This window comes from Engraulis encrasicolus, chromosome 7 (assembly GCF_034702125.1).
Source record: "Engraulis encrasicolus isolate BLACKSEA-1 chromosome 7, IST_EnEncr_1.0, whole genome shotgun sequence".
Taxonomy (NCBI): Eukaryota; Metazoa; Chordata; class Actinopteri; order Clupeiformes; family Engraulidae; genus Engraulis; species Engraulis encrasicolus.
The window spans coordinates 26,769,378-26,794,377 of NC_085863.1; the positions used below are offsets into that span (position 1 = coordinate 26,769,378).

Sequence of the window (25,000 nt, forward strand, 5' to 3'; positions counted from 1 at the left end):
GGTCCGCTGGTGAGCCCATTTACTCAAGACTCAAGACTCAACTACATTGTAACACCATTGCTATGACATCACTGAGAGCAGATTAAGACTTTTCCATTACAATTTTGGTGACAATAAGATTGGACTGTTATAGGCTCTGTGCTACGGGGTTCAACCTTTTGTTCTCAAACAGCTGCAGATGAGAGGAAGTCATGGTTGGCAACTGGCCTCTTCTCCTTCTAACAGAGGTAGATGAAAAAGGATCCCCAAACGCCCTTTGACCCTTTGGGAGGGAGGACATACCCACCCCCCCTCCCCCCAACAAACACACACACACACACACACACACACAGACACACACAGACACACAGACACACAGACACACAGACACACACACACACGCACACACGCGCACGCACGCACGCACGCACGCACGCACGCACGCATGCGCGAGCGCACACACACACACACACACACACACACACACAGGCGCGCACGCACACACGCGTACACACACACACGCACACAGGCGCGCACGCACACACGCGCACACGCACGGCCGGGATTACGACACCATAGGACCCTGGGGCAGACAGTATAGAAAGTGCTCCCTCCAAGAGGGTTGTTAGTCTCTAAAAAGATTCTGGGTTTTAGGCCAGACAATGAGGACCCTATCTAGTTGAGGAAATCTGAAAATAGTGCTGTTAAAAGTGGGATTTTTAACGTAATATGAAATAGGAAATATAGAGATTTGGCCTTCAGGTCCCCCTTGACTATTGGGCCCCTGTGCCTGGGCCCGGGAGGCTTATGCAGGAATTCATCCTTGCACACGGGCTACACACACTTTTCCAAAAGGCAGCTGTGTTGTTATTACCATCCAAAAAGTTTACGGCAGGGCTATTCAAATGGTGGCCCTGGGGCCAGATGCGGCCCTTGGACAGCAAGGCTCTGGCCCCCCACAAGCCCCTTGAAATAGGGAATTGTTTTTCGGAATTTAGCGATAAAAAGTACGAGTTCCGTATCGAGCTGAAACGCGACACGGGACGTAAAAATGCAGGAAATTACATCTAAGAAATGCAAAACTTTCTGGGGGAGGACCCAGACCCGGCACCTCAATGAAGTGTCTTGTATTTTTTCTATTGACAGTCAGCAACCACAATACGTAAATTTAGGCTCCTTTACTGGGAGGAATCTAAAAAACTGGTCCTCGTTGACATTTAATTGAATACCCCTGGTTTACGAGGTAAATGTAGACATGGCATGTCTCCCTTCTAACAGTTAGAGTAAATATATTTTCCATGTACAGTATATCAGCTAAGCTTCCCTGAGCTGTCTGATATCCCCAAAAAACTAATCAGCTATGCATGTTATCCCTTAGAACTCACTGCAAGGTGAAAGTGGATTATTCCCACCTTTATCCCGCCATACTGAATACATACTGTAGAATGAAGCTGTATGTATGTGTGACATTTGCGTTTGACATCTGCCAAATGTAATGTATTAATGTTCAGGGAAAATCGGTTTGTAAAAGTTAACAGTATATAAAAAGAAATACAATTTCATCAGATTATTCCAGCGTGCCAAAATTAAATTTGGAACCATATGTTTAATAGTGTTAGGCTACTACTATATATATCTAAAATAATTTTGGAGAGTTTACACACACACAATAGCACCAAAAACAAAATCTCTCTCTCTCTCTCTCTCTCTCTCTCTCTCTCTCTCTCTCTCTCTCTCTCTCTCTCTCTCTCTCTCTCTCTCTCTCTCTCTCTCTCTCTCTCTCTCACACACACACAACACACACACACACACACACACACACACACACACACACACACACAATTTGTATTCATCACAAATAAATTAGTCAATTTTCATTACCTTTTCAAATTATGTAGGCCTATGAATTAATAACGCAGCCTAAGTCTATCAACTAATGTCTGAACCTTACCAAGTCCATTTCTTTCCCCAAAAGTAAACTGTACATGCGCCTCCGTACACCTCCATGCACTTTTGTCTGTCTGACGCTAGATGGCAAACGAGAGGGTCTGGTTGCCAGTGAACTGACTGAGCTGAAGTTTATTCGAGGTCTGGGTAAAAACAAGCGGAGAGTTGTCGTTAGTTTCCCCCTAGTGGCGTCGCGGTGAAGCCTCGGGGTGCAAGGCATCGTTTGGATTTGAGCGCTGGTCGTGGATCGGAGTATCGTCAGTTGCTGCGGCACACAAGCTGTTTCAGTGCGTACACACCTCTCTCCCATACCCCACATCAGCACCGCGCGCTCTCCCTCAGAACGCCGAGTGCACGTCTACCCGGCTTTGTTGCTGCCACTCCTCATCTACCCTAACCCAAAAATTACGGTTGGTACGGATTCAGAAGCCCTGTGGTTTTCCTCAGATACATTCATTCACAGGTGAGTGATTTGATAAACAACAAAATGGTGAATTAATAGTTTAGCGGATGTGTCAATGTTGGTTTTGTGCGTTTGGGGAAGGTTTGTTTGCGAACTGCTTCTGTTTCTGTCAGGGGAGAATTTGTGTTCATACCCACTTTACTGAGACATCCGAGGTGTGAAATTTTGGCTGTTCTCGTGGGGTGAGAACAAGACGTATATAGACAATTTGAACAGTTGATTCATATTATTTATTTCGGAAACAGTGAAGCCAATGGTGGTAAAACAAACGTTTACCAAGACAGATTTGGAAGGGTAGGGTTTTAGCAAGACGCCAGTGCTGTTTTGGGGAAGGTTTTGAAGGTTGGATTAATTCCCCCCCTGTTGTTCACAATTGCTTTTACAGGTTCACTTAAAGGACATATTTGCTTGGTGTAAACATGGTAAAATTGGGGAGTAACCTTCAAGACAAAGGCGCCAAAGCGGTTAGCGTGGAGGATGGTTTTCAGAACGTGCCCCTCATCACCCCTTTGGATGTCTGTAATCTGCCGTACCAAGCCCCAGACAAGGTAAGGTACCCTCCGTCTCTCCTCCCTGTTTACCCCGAGCATTGCTTTAGTTCTATATTATAGAAGTCAGTCATTTGCTGCAATGTGGCCTCAACGTGGTGCACATCATGGGTCAAACACACAAATTATATTGTGCAAATGAAAAATCAGATTAGCAGTCCAATTAATTACATTAAGAAGAAGAAACAAATACATTTGCAACTGCAAAGTCAGATAATCAGTCCAATAATGTAAGGTTGCATTTGTGTTCACTAGCAACATCAAAACAGCAGGGGACAGAAACAACATGCTTTCAATGTTATTTGCACCTGATAATTATTACAATATTTAAACAAATAACTTAAGACATACACAATTTTTGAGAATAAATGCATTGGTGATATTTCAGACATGGAAAAAAGCTCAAACATCTTCATAGTCATTTGTAATGAATGAATCACTAATGTGTAGCCTACGTGACCATTGTGGGGGGAAAAGGGCTGTGTTCTACTGTGTGTTGACTGGGACTGGCATGTCTCTCCTGCCTGTCATAAATATGAGCTTGATGTACAATATGTTTGAAGTACTGCTGCCCTGGTGCCTCATCAGAATTCTGCTGACAGAGCAGCTACCCAGCTGTAGCTTTTCTCTGGACAGGCCTGTCAATCAAACTCGCTACCACCCACACACACATATGCATGTCAAAATTGGGCATGTGTGCATGTGTGTATGCCACAGACACACGCACATACGCAGGCATGCACGCAGGCACACACACATGCAGAGCTACATATACGTGTACGCATTCACGCACGCACACACACACACAGACACACACATATACACACCCAGACACACGCACACACACACACACACACACACACACACACACAGACACACACATATACACACCCAGACACACGCACACACACCCCCACACACCCACACACCCACACACCCACACACACACACACACACACACACACACACACACACACACACACACACACTCACACACACACACACAACCCCATCAACCCTGAGTCAACCGCCATATCCTCAACACCCCCTCCCCAGCCCACCCCCACCTTTGTCTTGTTGTCATATTTTACAGGGGCCAGGGGCTGCTGGCGTTCACAGCCTTCTCCCTGTTATTGGATAGTCCTTGGGGAGTCTGATTCTTTATTGACCTGCATAACAAACAGGGAGAGAGAGAGAGAGAGAGAGAGAGAGAGAGAGAGAGAGAGAGAGAGAGAGAGAGAGAGAGAGAGAGATGGAAAGGGAAAGAGAGTAGACAGAGAGAAAGAATAAATAAATAAATAAATATGTAGAGAGAGAGAGAGAGAGAGATGGAAAGAGAAAGAGAGAGAGAGATAGGCAGAGAAAGAGAAAAAAGAAAGAAAGAAAAATGTAGAGAGAGAGAGAGAGAGAGAGAGAGAGAGAGAGAGAGAGAGAGAGAGAGAGAGAGAGAGAGAGAGAGAGAGAGAGAGAGAGAATGAGTGAGAGAGGAAAGGAGTGATTGGCTCATTTGAGGCAGCAGCTGGAGGCTGATTGGTTGAAATTGTGCAAAGATGCTTTAATGCTGTGGTCCACGTTGCTGCCGGTGGCCGTTCTGCTCAGAGAGGTCTCTTCATCTGGCGAGTTAAAACACAACACGCTCCTCTGACTCAATCACTCTGTCAGATTGAGCTTTGATCTGGCATTGTTGTTGTTGTGATCTATTGTCTGGCTGGTGTGTGTGTGTGTGTGTGTGTATGTGTGTGTGTGTGTGTGTGTGTGTGTGTGTGTGTGTGTGTGTGTGTGTGTGTGTTTGTGTTTGAAATGTCTCACTGTTGTTCTCCTGGTAATTTATTAGGTCACTCACTGTTGGTTTAACCCTCTGAGGTCTAAGGCCTTTCAGAGGCTTTTAGGCTGCTTGCACCACCCTGACATTTTCAAGTATTTTCAACTAACAGTAAGCATCTATGCAAAAGTGGAATATATGGTTGTATTGTGAAAAGCCTGACAAGAAATAATCTGAAAAAAAAATTGGATGTCATACAAACATGTTTTATTTAAATTGAGTATAAACACAACTGTACAAAAAACATGTTTCAGAGGTCTTCAAAAAGTTCAAGAAAACACACAATAAATATATCTAGCCAAGACTTTTGAAGTTTGAATCTTGTAAACAAATGTGTTGGCAGCATAAAAGTGAAAAGGGCATTTAGAAATGTTTTGTTGTTTTCATACAAAATGCAAAAAAGAATGACTATGTCACTGCCACTGCCTGTCTCATTTGAATACTAATGAAATAGGTGTGAACAAACTGTCTCTAATGGCCCACACCCCCCTGTCAATCCCCATGTGCTCTGATAGCCCCAACCCCCCTGTCACTCTACGTCTGCTGTGTTTACCCTACCTGAAAGGGGCGTGTTGTCACCTCTGAATAGCCACTCAAGCACCGGTACTTTACATGTGAATAGCTATAGGTGTGGCTGCTACAGGCAGAGAGTACAGAATATGCGAAGATTTCTTTTCACTTTCTTTAAATTGGGCCAGCTATATAATTTATTTAATATATATACATTTGAAATCTGGAAGGTCTGAGGTTTCTAATGGTGTAACTTATGTGTTTCAATGACAAAAACTCACAGAGTTACAGATTTGTTTTTGGAGACATGTCAAATTGCCCTCTCAAGGGCAATTAGACCTCTATGGGTTAACAGATGGTTTAATATGACATATGACTAAAATGTTGTGATTCACATCTACTGTAAGATGATACAGTAGCACATTGTTACTTGAAGAATAATATATCTGGATAGAATAAAAGGAAAAAGAAAACACAAGGTGGAAAAAAATCTTCATTTTTAAACCTGCAGTGACACGCTGTAATAGTCATTGAAAAGTTAACTACCGGTAGTAGAGTAGAGTATCATTTATTAACTACCATTGTACTACAATACTATGACATAACACATGGCCTTTAGTAATGTACTACGACTTGGTCATTGCCATTCTGGTAACAGCAAATGTATAATGCTGTATATATATATATTTAGTATATTCTTTCCAGAATTCATGCTGCCCATTCACAAATGTTACATTGAATACTTACATGAACACTTACCACCACCATCAAATTCTAAGCATTCATTATGACTGGGAAATTCCACTTTTCATACATGAAAAAGGGAGATCTTCTCCATTGTCCGCCATTTTGAATTTCCAGAAATAGACATTTTTAGCTGCAAAACTTATTTTGGTCAAGCTAGTAAATATTGTTTTTTTCTGTAGTAAATATTCAGGAAATGATCAAATTTGGAAGTAGACAGCAGTTTCAATGAGCAGCATAGTTGGCCACCATCTGACACAGTGCACCTTTAAAATAAAAAATCTGGAATGCATTCGACTCCTCATCGACTCTCTGCCATCTTTGTGATCACAATCAGCGGCAACAAGCCCCAAGCAAGGCAAACAAGCCACCCACAAATCCCCCCGCAAATCTCCAAGCTGGCATATGGAGTGTGGGGAGTGAATGGGGGAGAAACATGAAATTGACTTCTGCTCAGATGATGTCTTCTCTGCCTCTGCCTGGGATTCTGAGCACAAAATCTCATATCACACTGTGGCCACGGCAACAGCAGCAGCTTCCTGTGTGGAGGAGTGTGTGTGTGTGTGTGTGTGTGTGTGTGTGTGTGTGTGTGTGTGTGTGTGTGTGTGTGTGTGTGTGTGTGTGTGTGTGTGTGTGTGTGTGTGTGTGTGTGTGTGTGTGTGTGTGTCTGTGTCTGTGTCTCAGTCTGTGCCTCTGTGTCGTAGAGATTGCAGTGCTAATTCAATACTTACAGGGTCAAACTAACACATAGTACTCTATATGTGTTGAATTAACACTGATTTTTATTATGTGTGTGTGTGTGTGTGTGTGTGTGTGTGTGTGTGTGTGTGTGTGTGTGTGTGTGTGTGTGTGTGTGGTGTTAGATGGGTTGTAACGGATGGGGGGTTGGGCAGAGTGAATTGGCAAGATAGCTCCTGCTCCCTCCCACTCCATAGCTACTTGTACTACAGTAGTCTGTCTACGGCCTGTGGTAGAGAGTGGTGCTTGAACTGAACACTACTTTTGGGCACACAATCCAGATAGCAGGGAGTATTAGACAGAGTGGTAGATAGAGTGTTTGCAACATATTGAAGATTCAAATTTATATTACAGTGATAAAAGCCAGTGTAAAATTCTGCAGGTGGCCAGTGTAAGTTCAACTCAAGAGAGAGATGACGAACACATTACTGTGTTAATATTCACTAAATATTGAGCAGAATTATTTCTGGTAATGAACAAAGAGTATAGTCAACTGAACAAAGAGTAACGTCAAAAATATTTAGACTCTTTGGGAGTTACATTAACACTGGTATTTTTTACTGTGGTGTAACTGGTGACTCTCGGTGCTCAGGACAGGAACGACAGTCATCACAAACCGGCTGGATGTTGAATGAGGGTAGTCCATGAACAAGTTCACAAAATTGCTACTAAAAATCAGCTCAATCAAAGCTGCAAAGATAACGATGACTGACCTTGGAATGCACTACAGCCTTGTGATGTCTTTATAGATTACATCTTAAAAATAGGCCTACTATATGTACTTTTGGCATCAATCTCAACCCTAGGATCTGTTCAAGACCCTGGGCAGTGTACTGTATGCACTGATGCATACAGTAGGTTTTCAACCTTTTTTTGAGCCAAGGCCCCTTTTTAGCAAACAAATCTGAAGGCACACCACCAATGGAAAACGTTGATGACCATGGCACATGGAACACTTGATGATCGCCCCATGGCACACTGTAGTGTGTAGCTGCACAATGTTTGAAAAACACTACTGTAGATTTCTCTGCCTCTGTTCATGCAGCCACATGTCCACATAGTACACGGTAAAACACTGTAAAACATTGCAGCCAGTTCAAAGTGAAAAAGTAAGTTGCCCTGCTGCCTGAGATAACTCAACTCGAGCCTCAACTCAAGTCGAGGCTTTCTCAAGTTGAGTTCACTTAAAAACTGAAGGCAGCAGGGCAACTTAACTTTTTACGTTTAACTGGCTGCAATACTTTACAGTGTATAGTGGAACAGGGACAGCCAGACCCTGACCCCTAAGCCTGGAACCAGGCCAGGTCAGGGTGGGCATGCACCAAGGCAGGCTAGGCTAGGCTAGCAGGCCAGAGCACTGTGCTGGCAGCTTCACTGCCCTGCCAGAGATTGGAGAGGACTTAGCGTTGATCCCATCTGGAGTGGCTCATGGTGGGCTGGAAAACAGCTGGGACCTTCCTTAGATGGATGGGACTGATGGGACTGCTGTGGTGTCTCCTAGAGGAATGGGACTGCTGCTAGGGCTGTGCAATATATCAAATTTATATTGTGATATCAATATTGCTGTCAAACAATATCAATTTTCATAATATCGATTTGAAGCAATATTTGTGTAATTTGTCTATACTGCCAAAAGGTAGATTACGCTAAGTGCAATGCATTCCCCTCCACTTGAGCCATTGCAAGCACAGAGCAGACTGGCTAAGCAACACTCATGCAGAACACCACTGTGTGTTTCTCTATGACCCTCCACTCACACTGGGAGGGAGGATTATGGATTGTTTAGCACTTTTAAAAGAAATATCGTCTAAAAAAATCGTGATATCAATATTGACTGAAATAATCGTGTTATTGATTTTTCTCATAATTGAACAGCCCTCTATTGCTACTGCTGGTGATGGGATTGATATTGCTGTTGTTTCTTCTTCTATCCCCTGTGCTGATACTCACCACTGCTGCTGCTACGCCTGGTTGTTGGTGCATTTTTAGGTGCTGGCTACAAGACAAATATGCATATATTTTCAAATGCAGATTTTTTTTTTACCTGTTACCGTGTAAATACAACATGTAGATACAATAAAATCTCCATTGTGACAAGGTACGTTTTTAGCCAAAGTCTGTCTCCATTTGGCAACCATCTTGTTAACGCCTTAAGGAGTAGCTCTTTCGGGCAGCTATTTCTCTATATTTTTCAACTGCACATGAGCAGCATTTGTTTTTTGCTTTGACCAGTAACAGAGCCCAGAGACACGTGATAGATGTAGTTATCTCTGCCCTGTGAGAAATCAGAACGCACCATAGCTTGGCCAGACTATCAGAGTTTTGTAAGCGTGGTAGTCAGGCTAATCTAGCACACAGTTCAGCATCGAAATTTAGTAAGTATAACCTCCCTGCTGACACAACAGGGGAAAAAAAACTTCTGACTGAGCTCCCAGCCCCTCTGTTGTTAGCTCAGTTGGCGGTGTGTCTGTCTCCCATAGCTGTTAACTGTACACACAGAGCAGATTTTCTGTTGGAAGATTCTGTTCAAATCAAAGCGAAGGAGTTGCCTTGTGTCAGCACAGCCACAGACACAGTCACAGCCACAGTCACAGCATCGCTTCACAACAACACGGGACAGAACATCTTGTCTCAGCAAGTTATTCTGTTTCGCTAGTGCTGATGCTATACCCTCATTGATTTTACACATGGTTTCACAGTGCCAATTGTCCAAGGATACCTTAGCCACTAAATCGCTTGCTCGTATCCACAAAACATAAATATTACATTTCTGTCAGTGGAAAATTCCCCCGCGTTAGACCACAGGAAATTGCCTGTAGACAGGTTAGGCTCTTTTCTGTTTAGATAGGGTCAAGCACTTTTTAAAAAAAAGTTTACTTTATTGCTTCCCTCCCCTTTCTCAAACTGCAGTTCATGCTGCCCCTTAAGCTGCCCCAATGTCCACCTCGCCTTCACTCAGGCCTAGTGGTGTAAATCACATCCTTCATGGCAATTCGATTGAATACCGATTTCTTGGGTCAACGATTCGATTATTTTCGATACTTAAGAATATTCAAAGGCGTATGTGTGAAATGTTAAATAAATCAACAAATGTTGAAATGTGAGGGACATTATGATGGTCAATATTATTATTACTAAATCAGCTACACAAAATGAGTGCAATAATCACAAAATTGATCATTTGAATCATGAGCTGTAGGATCGATGCATCGATTCAAAACGATTATTATTTACACCCCTACTCAGGCCCGGCATCCATTACTTCAGGCTTTGCATTGAAAATCACAGCCCGGCTCCAATCCTTACAGCTGACCATTTCCGGAATGAGGCACCAACTCGCACCGCGCCGTGCCATAATGCCATTCCTTATCCAGCTGTCATATTTATGGGCCTGCCATCATCTCTCTGATTGATCCAATCTGTGAGCTCCTTCCCTCCGAGCACTTTACCATGCCGTGGCTCATTCTCACTGCTGAGAGGGAGACAGCAGTTTAAACCAAACTTATTTTAACGGGTTTAACCTTTCACACCCACCCACTTTGGCTGGCGGGAGCTGAGGGCATGTTCAACAGCTCCAACGTTTCGCTATGGTTTCCTAATTGAACCAATTGTTTGACTGCTACGAAGCATATTGTTCTGCAACAGACTTTTGGGTATGTTTGCTACCGTAGGGGGCCCATAATTGGGTCCTCATTACATTCAATGTATTGGGTGGGGGGCCCTTTCAGATGACTTTGTCCCGGGCCCAGCTAAAGCTGTCAGCGGCAGCACAAACCAGAAATTATTGCCAACGCCTCCTCTGATCTTGTCCCCTAGTCCGACGATTCACAACCTTTCTTGTCTTGTGTACCCCCTAAGTCTTTTGGTCAATACCATGAGTACCACCTAACACACGTTATGTCTCAGTGTTCCATACTTTTATTCATTTCCCACGTATCCTCTGCAGTGTATTTGTGTAACCCTAGTGTTACAGGTGCCCCTGGTTGGACAATGTAATGGCATAAAAAATAGTCATATTAGGGGAGAGGAAGCAATGGTTAGGGAGTACTCATTGTACAACAAAAAGGATTAGGGGGTACGAAAGACGAAGAAGATTGGGAAACAATCCGCCTTATTTTCCTAGGAAGTCGCGCTACAGCTTCTAAACTAAGAGATAAAAAAAGATAATGATTGTGTCATTACACAAGTAGGTTGGAGGACAACGGTGAATAAGAGTTGAAAATTACAGTAATTTGGTTCAAAGTATGGCTGTGCTGTAAGTGCAAGGTTACAATGTGAATGCTGCTATATATATTGTGTTTGATATATAATATCAAGATGTATGTAGACAACTGAGGTGAGGGCTTTCTTTAATGAATAATGCATATCAATAAACATTGCATATGTGGTGCACTTATCTAAACACTTACCGATTTAGATGGAGCCCCGCTTCTCTTGGTGTCCACCCGAGTATATTGGGATTTTGTTCCCTATAGAGGACTATGATATACAGTGGCCTGGGTGGGGGCACAGAAACGTTTTCTTTCTTTCCTCAGTTACCCCCTTCTCAACTGTATCCTTCTCAACACCCCCCAAGGGCTCCTTAATGCCCCCTGTGCAGGGATGGTCTGGATTCAAAAAATGGCCTGGGCATTTTTGGGCGTAGAACAGCCCCTGTTTTTCTATGATAATATGATTATCTATCTCAGCCCACTGTCCATTAAATGTGGACCAATTGGATATCAATGTCAGCAGTGTTTGTGCACACAATACACATCAAATGAAAAAGTGTTATGCCTTTATCTATGGGCAGCGCTGAATGAGGACGCAGGCTGTATGTGGCCCCCGGACCTCCAGTTTCCCGTCCCTGCACTGTGTTAACTTATTGTGAGTGATGGTGGTGTTGCTTTTCTGCTTTTCTCCCCTACCTACCACACCTCTGTTTTTGTCATGCTAACTGATTGTTTGTGATGCAGCCGTGGCTTAGTGGTTAAGGAGATGGGCTTCAGATCAGAGGGTTGTAGGTTCAAATCCTACCCTAATCTCACTCCATGGCTGAGGTGCCCTTGAGCAAGGCACCTAACGACACACTGTTCCACGGACCGTAACCAATACCCTGTATTAGAATATCTGTAAGCCGCTTCGGATAAAAGTGGCAGAAAAGTGTAATGTAATTTGTAAAGTGATGGTCGTGAAGCTTTTCTGCAGGTGATGGTGAAGACCTGGGCTGAGTACCTGGGCGGTAGTTTATACTTTTTCTCCTCTATAGACCACCACACCTACAGTATGTATTTGCAATGTAATGTAATGTGTAATGTAATGGTGGTGCTGCTTCCCTGCAGGTGGTGGTGAAGACCAGGGCCGAGTACCAGGCGGAGCAGAAGAAGGCCAAGCTGAAGGTGCCCAAGGTGGAGGAGTTCACCATCAGCCTCACCGATGGAGTGTCCGAGAGACTCAAGGTATGGATGGATTTAATTCTATATAGTGTTGTGGTGTGTTGTTGTTTGTTTGTGTGTGTGTTTGTTCATGCAAAATACAGATAGCACACACACACACACACACACACACACACACACACACACACACACACACACACACACACACACACACACACACACACACACACACACACACACACACACACACACACACACACACACACACGGCACTGATGTTGTACAATGATGTACTACTGTATGCCTGAAGTATTTGGAATAATGGTAGATGGGAAGGTCAGATATGTAGTAGTAGTTTTCACAAGCTAACTAAATGGACAAATGGATGTGGACTGGGCAGTAGGGGTGGGTATTGGCAGCCATCTCACTATACGATGCGCATCCCGATACAGGGCTCACGATACGTATTGCGATACATGTGCATCCCGATACATGGTCTTCACAGCAATATACTGTATATCCCGATATTTTAGACTTAAAAAAAAACATTTTATTCTTTTTAACATTTTAAAGAAAACAGACATTGTATAATCAAATGTTACTTTTATGTATGTAAAACACGGCCTTCACAAAGCCGTTAGTCTACTGCATAGTAAGGAGCAACTGTCTGATGTCGTTTCATCAACTTGATAAACTAATTGTTTGTTGCACATGAAATGTCAAAACTGATGCCTCAGTATTGAAGAGCCCTGCGATACGTATCCCTATACAGACATTTTGAACAGTACGTGTATCATGAAGAGGCCCACGATACCGTATCCCGATATCGATATGTTGAACACACCCCTAATAGGCAGAGGTCTCAAAAGTAAAAGTAAAAATAATAAACAGTTTCCTTCCAACATAGGTAACTTATTTGAGGAACCCGTAGACCTGTGTGCTAGTTTTATGATCAGCTGACTGCACTGGTTGGATCAAGTTTGTAATGGGTTCTTGTTAGGTTTTTAGTGTTTTTCAGTAACGGTCTATCTATATGTATCTCATGAGGTACAATGGTGTGGATATTGTAACAGCTATGTAATATCATGTGCTAGTGTTTTACTTGCACTATGATTTTACTTTAACATTTACTTTTGAAACCTCTGGGAATAGGCAAAAGAAGAATCCTTTAGCTTTTAGCCGTCAGACCATGCATGTCTGCCACCTGCCTCAATTCACTCCACTTGACGTCAAAGTGGGAGACAGGAATATTTAGCTATGACCAAAAATACAGGTTTATCTCAGGAGCGTGTCAAGAGTGGTCTGTCACCTATGATTATGCAGTGGATGATCAGCTCTCATAATCACCACCGCAGAAACAACGGCAGACAAATCCTGCAGCGCGCTGTAACCGATTTCCTAAATACGTGAGCATTTTGCCGCAACAGCAACACTTAGCCTTGTCACATCGAATCTGTTTCAACAGACCGTGCGTGTAGTGCTAAATCCCTAGAGGTCTCACGGCATGGCACTCAGTTCCCTCTCTTTTCCTCTCCTTTCCTATCCTATCGGCATTAAAATCTAACACAGGTCCTTAACCCCACATATCCCCCTGAGTTATTCTGGTCCGCAATCTCGACAGACGGGTGGGTGGACGTCACGTCTCTGAAGTGCTCTGCTCAGCACAGCACAGCACAGCACAGCACAGTCAGGGGACAGACAGAGTGGAACAGAGAGAACAGACGTACGTTGGAAAGGATGGTGGTTGAATGAGCACTAATGCTCGGAAAGCGCTAACGAGAGATGTGTGTGTTAAGCAAAATGAACCCAACGGGTGAAGACCAGACGCCAACCAGGGACAGGACTGGAGGAGAGGACAGGGTAGATGAGAAGAGCTGGAGATGAGGGTCTGCAAATTAAGAACTGAGAGAGGAGAAGAGAAGAGAAGAGAAGAGAAGAGAAGAGAAGAGGGAAGGAAAAGAGAGAAATGAAATTAAGACCTAATGGAAGAGAAGAGAAGAGTAGAAGGAAAGAGAGGAGAGAAAGACCAGGAGATGAGATGAGAGGAGGGCTCAGAGAAACAAAAGGGCTGCGAAGAGGACAAGAGTGGGAGAGGAGAGGCAGTGATGGGAAGCAGAGAGAGAGAGAGAGAGAGCGAGAGAGAGAGAGAGAGAGAGAGAGAGAGAGAGAGAGAGAGAGAGAGAGAGAGAGAGAGAGAGAGAGAGAGAGACTGCGAGCATAGTGTGATGATGACAGCTTGCCCATGTGAAATGAAGGTTATTTAAAGAGTTGGCTAAGATGAGCAGAGCGAACGTCATTATAAATTCAAGAGAAACGTTGAAGAGGAAGAAGTGTTGAAGCCTGTCCGTAGAGAGGAGAGGAGAAGAGGAGAGGGGGTTGAGGGGAGAAGAGAGGAGGGGAGGGGAGGAGGAGGAGAGGAGAGGAGTGGAGAGGAGAGAAGGGGAGAGAAGAGGAGATGAGAAGGGAGTGAGGAGGGGAGGTGAGAGGCTAAGAGGGTAGGGGTTAGGGGAGAGGAGAGAAGGGGAGATGAGAGGAGGGGGAGGGAGCGGGGAGGAGGAGGGGAGGTGAGAGGAGAAGAGGGTAGGGGTTAGGGGAGAAGAGAGGAGGGGAGCAAAGGGGAGGAGGGGAAGGGAGGGGGGTGGAAAGGAGAGGAGTGGAGAGGAGGGTAGAGGAAAGGAGGGGACATGAGAGGAGGGGAGGGGGGAGGAGGGGAAGGGAGGAGAGAGGAGAGGAAAGTATAGAAATACTGCGGCTACAGTGGCTTCTGCTTTTGGATTTGTCTATGCTGCTGCCCTGCTGTGATTTTCAGAAGCAAAGGGGTGGAGGCCTGTAAAGCTCTAGTGCGTTTACTTTTTGAAATGTGAAAAAAAGTCCCTACGCGTTGCACAGTGGATGAGAAACTTGAAAGGCTTCAGATGGTACAGTGACTGAACCCTTAAGTGTAGTCTAGGAATTATTCAGACGAGCAGATTCATTTTCTGCTGTCATGCCGTGTATCGGGTGTAGACTAGGAAGTGTTGGTGTGTGGACTAGAGCAGTGATTCCCAACCAAGGGAACCTAAACCACTAGAGATACATGAATACGCTGCAGGGGGTGCATGGAAGCAAAATAATAATAATAATAAATAAATGCAGCATAGGGGTGAGGGGGTATGGTATGATAAAAAGGCGTAAGGGGTATGCAAGACAAAACAGTTTGGGAAACACTGGAGTAGAGCAATATGAAATTTTCAGCAGCTACGATTCAGGTTGTCATATCAAGGCAGTATCTTTTCTGCCTTCAGCATGGTGGCACTGTGTCTGGAAAGACACCAGGGCAAGGGCTCTCCCAAACAGAAAAAAAACCTCTCAGAGCAGGTTTATGAATAAGTACAGTGTCAACTCAAAAGTATCATGATGACCGGATTCTCTATTACAAAGTATATTCTGTTCTCTTCTTTTCTATTCTATTCTATTCTATTCTATTCTATTCTATTCTATTCTATTCTATTTTGCTTTTTTGTCTGGTTGCAAACCATAGGCCATCATAAGGCCATCATATATAAGTTCCGCTTCATGTTTTTTATGTGTTTTATTATTTTTTAAGTGTGTTCAATTCAGGATAAGCACCCTGGTGCAGTGTGCTGTGGTGAGTAGGCGATTATAGATGTTCAGGCTGCTTAGATCAGATGTTTGCCTGCTGTTAGGCTGGCAGACAGTTCTTGAGGGTGTGTGTGTGTGTGTGTGTGTGTGTGTGTGTGTGTGTGTGTGTGTGTGTGTGTGTGTGTGTGTGTGTGTGTGTGTGTGTGTGTTTGTCCATGTGAATGGACGAGGGCCCTGGTGGTTGGCCAGATAGGCTGAGTGAATGGATGAGGTTTTCCCCCCTGCGCCGGAGATAGCATTGACGGATGATGCTAGAGCTCTGAGCCTGCTTGGCCGCGATTGGTCCCCCGTGTGGGCCCACACAATCCCCCACAGTGATTACATCTGCAAGCGAAACCGCGCTCACTTCCATTCAAACAACCCCACCCCCTGCTTCACTTCACTCCACCCCTCCACCCCTCCCACGCTCCTTTCCGTAAAGCAAAACAATGATGGAAGTCAAGCAGCAGAGGTCTCCGTGGTGTTTAGCGCTACACAGCAGAGCGTATTAGCATAGCTTGTTAAAGTTTTGAAAAGGAAATTACAAAAACGCAACTCAATTAGATGAAGAGGGGAGGGGATTAGAGGGAGACAGTGGTACGATGTGTCTGTCTGGTAAGGTTAACTGGCAACACAAATGTGCCTTTAGAGATTCATCATATGGAGACGCTAAAACATTCTGTTTTTCCACATCCAGTCGTCATTTTTTTTAAATTGTACAACTTTACTGTACAATTTTCTCTCAACAGTGGTACAAGGTCTGGTAAGATTAATTGCTAACACAGAAGTGCCTTTAGAGATTCATTATATGGTGATGATAAAAACGATTTTGTTTTGCTACATCCCGTCGTCATTTTTTTTAACTGTACAGTAGTACTGTAAAATTTGCTCTCTACAGTTGCATCAGTTGTGATGTTATATTTTTCTCACTTCTAAGATAAGAGGCAACCAGAGGCATTTTCTCAAATGCAACTTGCAAATTTTGGTGTGAAAGGAGTTTCAAACCCTGTTATGTCTGCAAAATCCCATAAATATTATAGTAAAGCCAAGGCCTGAAAACTTTCAACAGCCCAGGAGGGATTATATTTGTGTTTTTGGATATTTTCCTCCTAGACTGCGAACAGTTTTCCTCGGAAAATAAATACACTTCTTTTAGTATACGTATCTCCCACCTGTGTGAGAAAGTCCAAACATATTAGGGAATAAGCAATAATAACCCAAGGGCTGTTTTTTAGTATTTCTGCGTTTTTGTGGAATAGAGTTCAATATTCGACGTAAAAGTCATATTTTTTGCCTCACCACCAAAACCAAAGATGAAAGCAAGCAGAGACTCAGCAAGCGTACCCAAGAGAGACTGTGTCTGACAAAAACAAAGATATTACATTTTGTGTGCGTGTGTGTGTGCGCGTGCGTGTGTGTGTGTGTGTGTGTGTGTGTGTGTGTGTGTGTGTGTGTGTGTGTGTGTGTGTGTGTGTGTGTGTGTGTGTGTGTGTGGTTGTGCGTGTTTCTGTGTGTGCGCGTGCGTGTTTCTGTGTGTGTGTGTGTGTGTGTGTGTGGGTGTGGGTGTGTGTGTGCGTGTGTGTGTGTGTGTGTGTGTGTGTGTGTGTGTGTGTAGGTGTATGCGTGCGTGTGTTTCTGAGTTTGTGTGTGTGTGTGTGCGTGCTTGCCGGAGCAGATGCCACAGGGTATTGGTTGGAAAGAGAGACCCTGACACATCCGCCTACACTGCAAACACTGTTGTTTAGTCTTCCATTTTGTAGACTCCAAAAAGGCAGAGACAGCGAGAGACGGCGATATGTGGGCAAGGAGTCAAAGACTGAATAAAAACCCCTGACCTCATTCATTTCCCAAGTGCTACCTTACCTGTGATTTGGTGTGTGTGTGTGTGTGTGTGTGTGTGTGTGTGTGTGTGTGTGTGTGTGTGTGTGTGTGTGTGTGTCTGTCTGTCTGTCTGTCTGTCTGTCTGTGTGTGTGTGTGTGTGTGTGTCTGTCTGTCTGTCTGTCTGTCTGTTTGCCTGTCTGTCTGTCTGTCTGTCTGTGTGTTTCTGTGTGTGTGTTTCTGTGTGTGAGTGTCTATCTGTGTGTGTATGTCTCTGTGTCTGTGTGTCTGAGTGTCTCTGAATTAGTTGAATTTTCACTTGCTTGTTCAGCTGCTTTTGCCACAGCAGACTCGCAGTGGGATTTGGCTTCAGTCTAAACTTTAGACTCTAAAGTCTGAAGGCTGAAGCCTCCTATCTGGGCGTCCTCAAACGAATCCTAGCCACGGCTTAAACTTGTAGGCCTCTATGCTTTTACACTAAAGCGAAAGCTAGCGTGAACCTTTATACGTTCCCTCTAAAGCTAAAAGCTAGTGTTCTCTATAATCTTCTTTGAAAGCACGCTAGCCAAGCCCCAGACTCCTGAAATGGCCTTCATGTCTGATGTCTGGTTATTGAGAAAAGCCTTTTGTTGGAATACAGGCCAGCAATGTGGATTGTAGGTTTGTGTGTGTGTGTGTGTGTGTGTGTGTGTGTGTGTGTGTGTGTGTGTGTGTGTGTGTGTGTGTGTGTGTCTGTGTCTGTGTCTGTGTCTGTGTGCCTGTGTCTGTGTCTGTGTCTTTGTGAGTGCACACTTGCATGTGTGCGTACGTGCGTGTATGTCTGAGTGTTTGTCTGAGTGTTTGTCTGCCTGTTGCTCTGTCTGTGTGTCTGTCTGAGTGGGTGTTTGATACCAATCCATTTGAGCTCCATTGGGATAAAAGCCCGCCTGCCTGCCTGCCTGCCTGCCTGCCTGCCTGCTTGCCGTTCCACATTGTTCATTCATGTATGCTGTTGTTTTGCCCCTCCTGCTTACACTACACACTCCCACAAATCCACTAAGAGCATGTGAGGTTTAGGAGAGCAGTGCAGTGCAGTGCAGTGCGGTGCATATCACCAGACAGACGTTTGCTTACGCTTTCTTACCGCCGATTAAATCTGACAGAAGTAATTGAATTTCTTCCCGAGCGCCAGCGTGAAAGCTGATGCTATTTTGTTTACACACACACACACACACACACACACACACACACACACACACACACACACACACACACACACACACACACACAGACACAAACACACACAGACACGGACACACACAGACACGGACACACGCATGCATGCACACACACACGCACGCACGCACGCGTGCACACACACACACACACACACACACACACACACACACACACACACACACACACACACACACACACACACACACACACACGCGTGCGCGCGCACACACACACACACACACACACACACACACACACACACACACGCACAGAGTCATCCACATCCACATTGTTCTGCATCATGCTTCCTGTCAGGTCATAAAGAGGAAAACATGAGCAAAGTCAAATAGGATCTCTGTTGACATGAATCACATTTTGCTGCGACAGTAGTGCACCACACATGCTGTATTACATGGGGCACTGCTTTCTTTTCTTCTCTTCTCTTCTCTTCTCTTCTCTTCTCTTCTCTTCTCTTCTCTTCTCTTCTCTTCTCTTCTCTTCTCTTCTCTTCTCTTCTCCAATCCATTAAACAGTAGCTTCTCTCTTAACCTGCAGGGCACAGGCAAATTGTGCTGTACGTGTGCTGTATGTGCTGTGCGTGCTGTATAGAAGGCCGTAGTATCGCAGCCATGGTGCAGGGATATTGGGTTATATTTTTTACGTAGTTGGCAATCAAAGACTATATTGCTAACTCAGGCATGAAAAACTAATGTAAGGATTTGTTTTGCTTTCTGCCCTGAATTATGTGTGTGGGTCAAAGATGTTTTTTTTATGGGCTCAGACGTCAGGTGGCGCTACGACATCTAATGCCCATAAATGAATTATTGTATACACACACCAGTGTTGGTTTTTGGCCTAGACTTGTTATAGCACTGCTGTGTGGTTGTGTTTTTTTTCTGTTACTCAGCCAAAAATATGGCCTGTTTGGAGCTGGACATACATCACTGATTCTTGAAAGTTTGGCAAAAACATGTCCCTGCAGTAAAATATTAATTCTGTTGAAAATCAACTACATTTTCACAAACAAAATGAACCCAGGTAATGGCCAAGGGGTCTGTCACACGAATACACAGTTGTTTGAAATATTTAAGTGTAATTTTATTACTTTTCATGGCTATAAACCTGTCCACACCCTGTAAAAACGCCTGTCCCAAGGACTGGCATCATCATTTCAATTGACTTAAAATACAAAAATCACTAACAGAATTGAACAATATCACCATGATGTGGAAGACCATATTAAAGTGGTTCTACAGATGTGCACATAGTGGATGTAAAACAATATTTACTATTATTTACTGATTGCTCAAAATGTGTCCAGCATATTGGTCACCACCGTCAGATTTTTTCTAAAAGACAATAAAATCAGGTATGCACAAGGAAATTTTCATTACTGAGGACCCCTTTTCAAACCTTTAGCTCTACTGCCTACTTCACCATCACTGAAGCTCCTGTAAGTTTATTATTTTGTCCTCAATTTGTTAATTTGTTTGGACACTGGTACTGTCCCAACCATAAACTGTCAACACCGTCAGGGGTTTTAATAGTATTGTATTACATTAATGTTAAAATATTTTTTTTCAGAAAAGGTATGAAGCACCCAAGAAACAGAGCGAAAATGAAATGGCTAATGTGAACAAACAATGCATAATATTTAAAAGAGTGTTTTTTTGTCTCACACCGTCAGATGTCACCACCGTCAGATTTTGTTCTGCTCATCATGTTGTTCCATATTTTACTAAATTGTGCTGGTTAATGAAACATTACTAGGCATGTTAGTAATAATTGTGATCCAAAATGATACTCTAGCCACCACTGAGGTGCATTTGGAGGTTTTTTTGTCAGAAAACCTGACGGTGGAGACATCTGATGGAGTTCTCCAAAAAACACATGTTTTACGTGTTTTTGACATGTTTTAAGAATATGCATACAATAAGTATCTACAGTTATGTTGAATTGTTAAAGTAATTCACTTTAATACAGTAAACATGTGTTTTTACTTCTAATTCTGTCTGCCGCTGTTGACAAAACAAGAAAGAGCCCATTTTATGAAAAATGTTAAACATGGGGAGCTTGGCCAATGCATTCCCTGCACAGCCAAGACCTACATCTATGATTATACACCTCTATATTTTGGATTTGAACAACTTAAAAGCTGTTTTTACCACATTTTCAACAACCAGTGGCTTACTTCCTAGATATTCTAACTAATGAAGTAAAAACACATGCTCATACTGTGCACACACAAAAATAAAGTGTTTATGCAAGATGCCATTGACTTGAGAGGGCTATTTATTTTGCTAAATGCAGGTACTAATTAGGCCACTTTCACCACTCTCAGATTACTGTCACCACCGTCAGTTCTTAAGTCACCACCGTAAGAAGGAGTTTTGGACATTTTAAAGGAATGTGCTTACAACATTTTCCTTAGGAGTTGTTGAAATATCAAAGTAATAGCCAATTTAAGCCTACATGAATATTTGTGAAATTACAAAAAATTGTTTGTTGTATTTAGGCGTTAAGTAAGCATCGTATGACGGTACATATTTTAAAATTAGAACACATGAAACAGTATTAAAATAGAACAAAAGTGAATTTTCAACATTTAAAGGCATATGTGTGAACCAAACACATAATCACTTAAAAACTCCAGATACATATGCAACCAAATCAATACAATTTTAATAACTTTTAATTGTGTCTGACGGTGTTGACAAAAAACAAGGTATGATCGGAGAAAAGCCTGATTTCTGAAAAAAATACATAATGGGGAGATTGGCCTTGTGCATTTCTGAAAAGCCAAGACCTTAGTCTACGAGGATATACCATATCATTTTGTAATTCACTTTTTTTTTTTTTTTTTAACCTGTTTTAGCCACTTTCTCAAGAATCAGTGACATACAGAGAGGGCTGTTAGACATGGAGTGTCTTAGGCATGAGAGTACAGTATGGACATTTAACATTTTCTAGACAATCAAACTGAGCTGAAACTGAAACTGAAACTGAAACTAATTTCCGCCAGTTTTCCTACTAGCGCTCCGCCCTGAATTCTGTGTATATGGTATGTTCTGGTCTGGGTGTTTGGCCTAGACTTGTCATAGTCCCGCTGTGTGGTTGTGTTCTTTTTTGTTCCCCAGCCCAAAAACAGTTGCGTTTGGATCCAGACATAAAAGAGCAATCACGGGGGTTTTGTGGGTCCCGTTGCCCCCATGCTGCTGCCATTTGTCATGATAAAGGGGACATGGAGGAGGGGGTGGCACATGGCTGTGTGTGTGTGTGTGTGTGTGTGTGTGTGTGTGTGTGTGTGTGTGTGTGTGTGTGTGTGTGTGTGTGTGTGTGTGTGTGTGTGTGAAAGAGAGAGAGAGAGTTTGTGTGTGTGTGTGTGTGTGTGTGTGTGTGTGTGTGTGTGTGTGTGTGTGTGTGTGTGTGTGTGTGTGTGTGTGTGTGTGTGTGTGTGTGTGTGTGTGTGTGTGTGTGTGTGTGTTTGTTTGTTTGTATGTATTGTGTGTGTTTGTGCACGTGCGCGAAGGCACCCATGCGTGTGTGCGTGCGTGCATGCATGTGAAGCACGATGGCTAGTGATGGGGCTTTTGTGCAAGTGACTTTCTGGAAGATTTATGGGTCCAGATGGCTTTCCTCTGTTCAGAGTCTGATTAATTTCGCTTCCCTTTTGTCGGCGGGATAAAGAACTGAAAAATCTCAGCCATAGCCTGCGGCAATTCTCAATTTCGTCTTCTCTCTCTCATTTTATTTCTGTGAGTGGGCCATAAAAAGAATCACAAACTAACACTTGCATGGTGTGCTGTTACCGTATCACTTCTTAAAAATATATATTTTGACACGGTTGAAATGAAAGGGAAGAGAGTAATGAAACATAGCCCAAACTGGATGATTGATTTCGTCGTAAGTGTTGGGTCACAGTAATTGATTTTTTCCCCAGCTTTTTTGTCTATGAGTGACAGGCACTTGCCCCCTCCCATATCCCATTAATACCCCACCACACACGCACACACCCCTATCCTTCCCTTTATCCTTGCACAAATAGTGGCACGTGTTTGGCTTTGGATAGGAGGGGGTACAGGGAGATGAGTTGAAGGTGAAGATTGCGCACATCCCAGGAAAAGGTGCAGGACAAAGGCCTACTGTAGTTTCGGAGTGAGAGGTCCGCACACTTAAAATCCTTCTTGTTTTCTTTTTATTATTTCATGGCTGGATTACGTTTCGACTTCAAAAGTCTTCATCAGATTTCATCAGATTTCCATCAGAATCTGATGAAGACTGTTGAAGTCGAAACGTAACCCAGACATTAAATAATAAATTAACACAAAAAGGATTTTAAATGTGCAGACCTCTCAGTCCAGTACAGGGAGATGAGCCTTCTACCCATAACTTCAAGCAGTTTCTCCGGTAGATAGTTGTCTTCTCTACCACCTCTCTCTTGTTGCCTTATTAGCTCGGCAGGTAGGCTATCACTTGCGGAGAAATGCTTGCTTGGTCACAGACCGCTAATAGCGTCATCCTTGAATAGCGTAGCATGTTTTGAATGTTTGGTGAAAAAAAATACTATCGTGAAAAAATAACAAAAATTAACAAATTAACATAAGTCAATCAAAAACCTAATTTGACGATGCTTACACAAAATTAAGAATTCTAGGCGCACGAAAGTAGAAAAACCTAACCCAAATAGCTAGAACATTTTTTTTACCTTTAGGAGCTGTGGTAGAGACAGCCAGATGGCACCATCACCATAGCAACACTTGTAAGGATAGCTTAGCGATCATCTGCCTACCTTCTTGGATCTTGAATTTTCCTGGGATAAATACACTTTTTGTTACAAAACGAAAGTTCGAAAGAAGCGTAATGAAATTTGGAATGCCTAATTTACCACATGCATTCTGTTCTCCACTCAACTGTCATTCACCCGAATTCAGCGCAAAAAGATAGACATGCTTATTTAACCAGCTGCATCTCATTCTCCGCTCTGCCGTCATTCGGTGGAATCTCAAGGCACAGAAAATTTGGAACTAGGGCTGGGTAAAATAATCTTTTTAATCGATAATCGATCGATATCATTTAAAATTCACATAATCGATTCACAGGGCACTTTTTCTTTTTGTTCTTTTTGTTTAATTTAGGTCTATGGGAAATACCCAGTAGGTATTAGTCAATTAGGCCTAGGCCTACTTATTACAAATTAGCAATCTGTTAACACTGTCAAGCCACAGCCCTTTGACATTTTTATATAAAAATAGGCAACAGCATGTTTTGGGGGAAATCCTTGCACCAAGAAGGGAACGGATTGAATCGATTCGGAATTAATCGAATCGAATCGAATTGAATCGTAATTAATTGATTGAAAGCCCTAAGAATCGAAATCGAATCGATACAGGAACATGGCTACGATACCCAGCCCTATTTTGAACGCCCTTTAAAGGCCAACTTCCGATAAAACACAGTTTTACTCACTCCTTTTGAAGATGGGACGGTCACCCCAAGTTAAACTCACTAGCAAGGCTCTCATAGCGGTGCGTCACCTCGCCTGGCTGTGTTTCCCGGTGTTTCCCAATTGACATAAATAATGCAGAGAAACGAGCGAATCACGAAAGCCTTTCTGTGTTTCGTCACGTCGAAAGAAGGCGTTGCTCACAAAGGTTTATTTTTCTAAAAACATGTCGAGTAATTTTTTTCTGCTTGTTTTTAATACAAGCAACGTCTGGTGGCCCGAAATCTAGCTTAGCTTAGCTATCAGCTGGTTGCTACTCTCAGGTACACACACAGCACAAAGCCTCATCCATAAAGCAAGCCCACTCTGGTTGCTCCGTGCCTGCAGCTCGCCTAGGGGTCGCTGTCGAAAGAGCACAGCCCTGAATGGAGCATGCACGCCTCCGTTGGCGCCCCTATAGTGCAGTACCACCCGGAGAAGTGGCGACTCTGCTTCCCATTACATTCTCTCCAAGAACAGGAGGACTGAGCCAATCAGAGACGCGTTTCCATGAGGGCAGGAGGAGTGAGCCAATCAGAGACGCATTTCCACGAGAAACACGGAACACCCTCTCGTTTCTCCACAAGCCACCTTTCTAGCTTGCAAAAACGGCTTGAAACAAAGCAACCAGAACGTTTTTTAAAACAGGACCAACGCGTAACACATTCAATAACAATGGGGAACACAGCAATATTAATCAAATGACGTTGAGAGGCCATCTTTAATTAACTATC

At 43.3% G+C, this 25,000-nt stretch overlaps 1 protein-coding gene across 1 annotated transcript in view; it reads left to right on the top strand.

Annotated features, from left to right (window-relative positions):
• The first annotated feature begins 2,808 nt into the window (after nt 1-2,808).
• Nucleotides 2,809-25,000, top strand: part of nsg2 (neuronal vesicle trafficking associated 2) — a 49,025-nt gene continuing 26,833 nt past the window's right edge. The window contains exons 1-2 of the mRNA XM_063202443.1: nt 2,809-2,937; nt 12,073-12,189. Coding sequence (XP_063058513.1) covers nt 2,809-2,937; nt 12,073-12,189 — 246 coding nt within the window. The remainder of the gene's footprint in view (nt 2,938-12,072; nt 12,190-25,000) is intronic.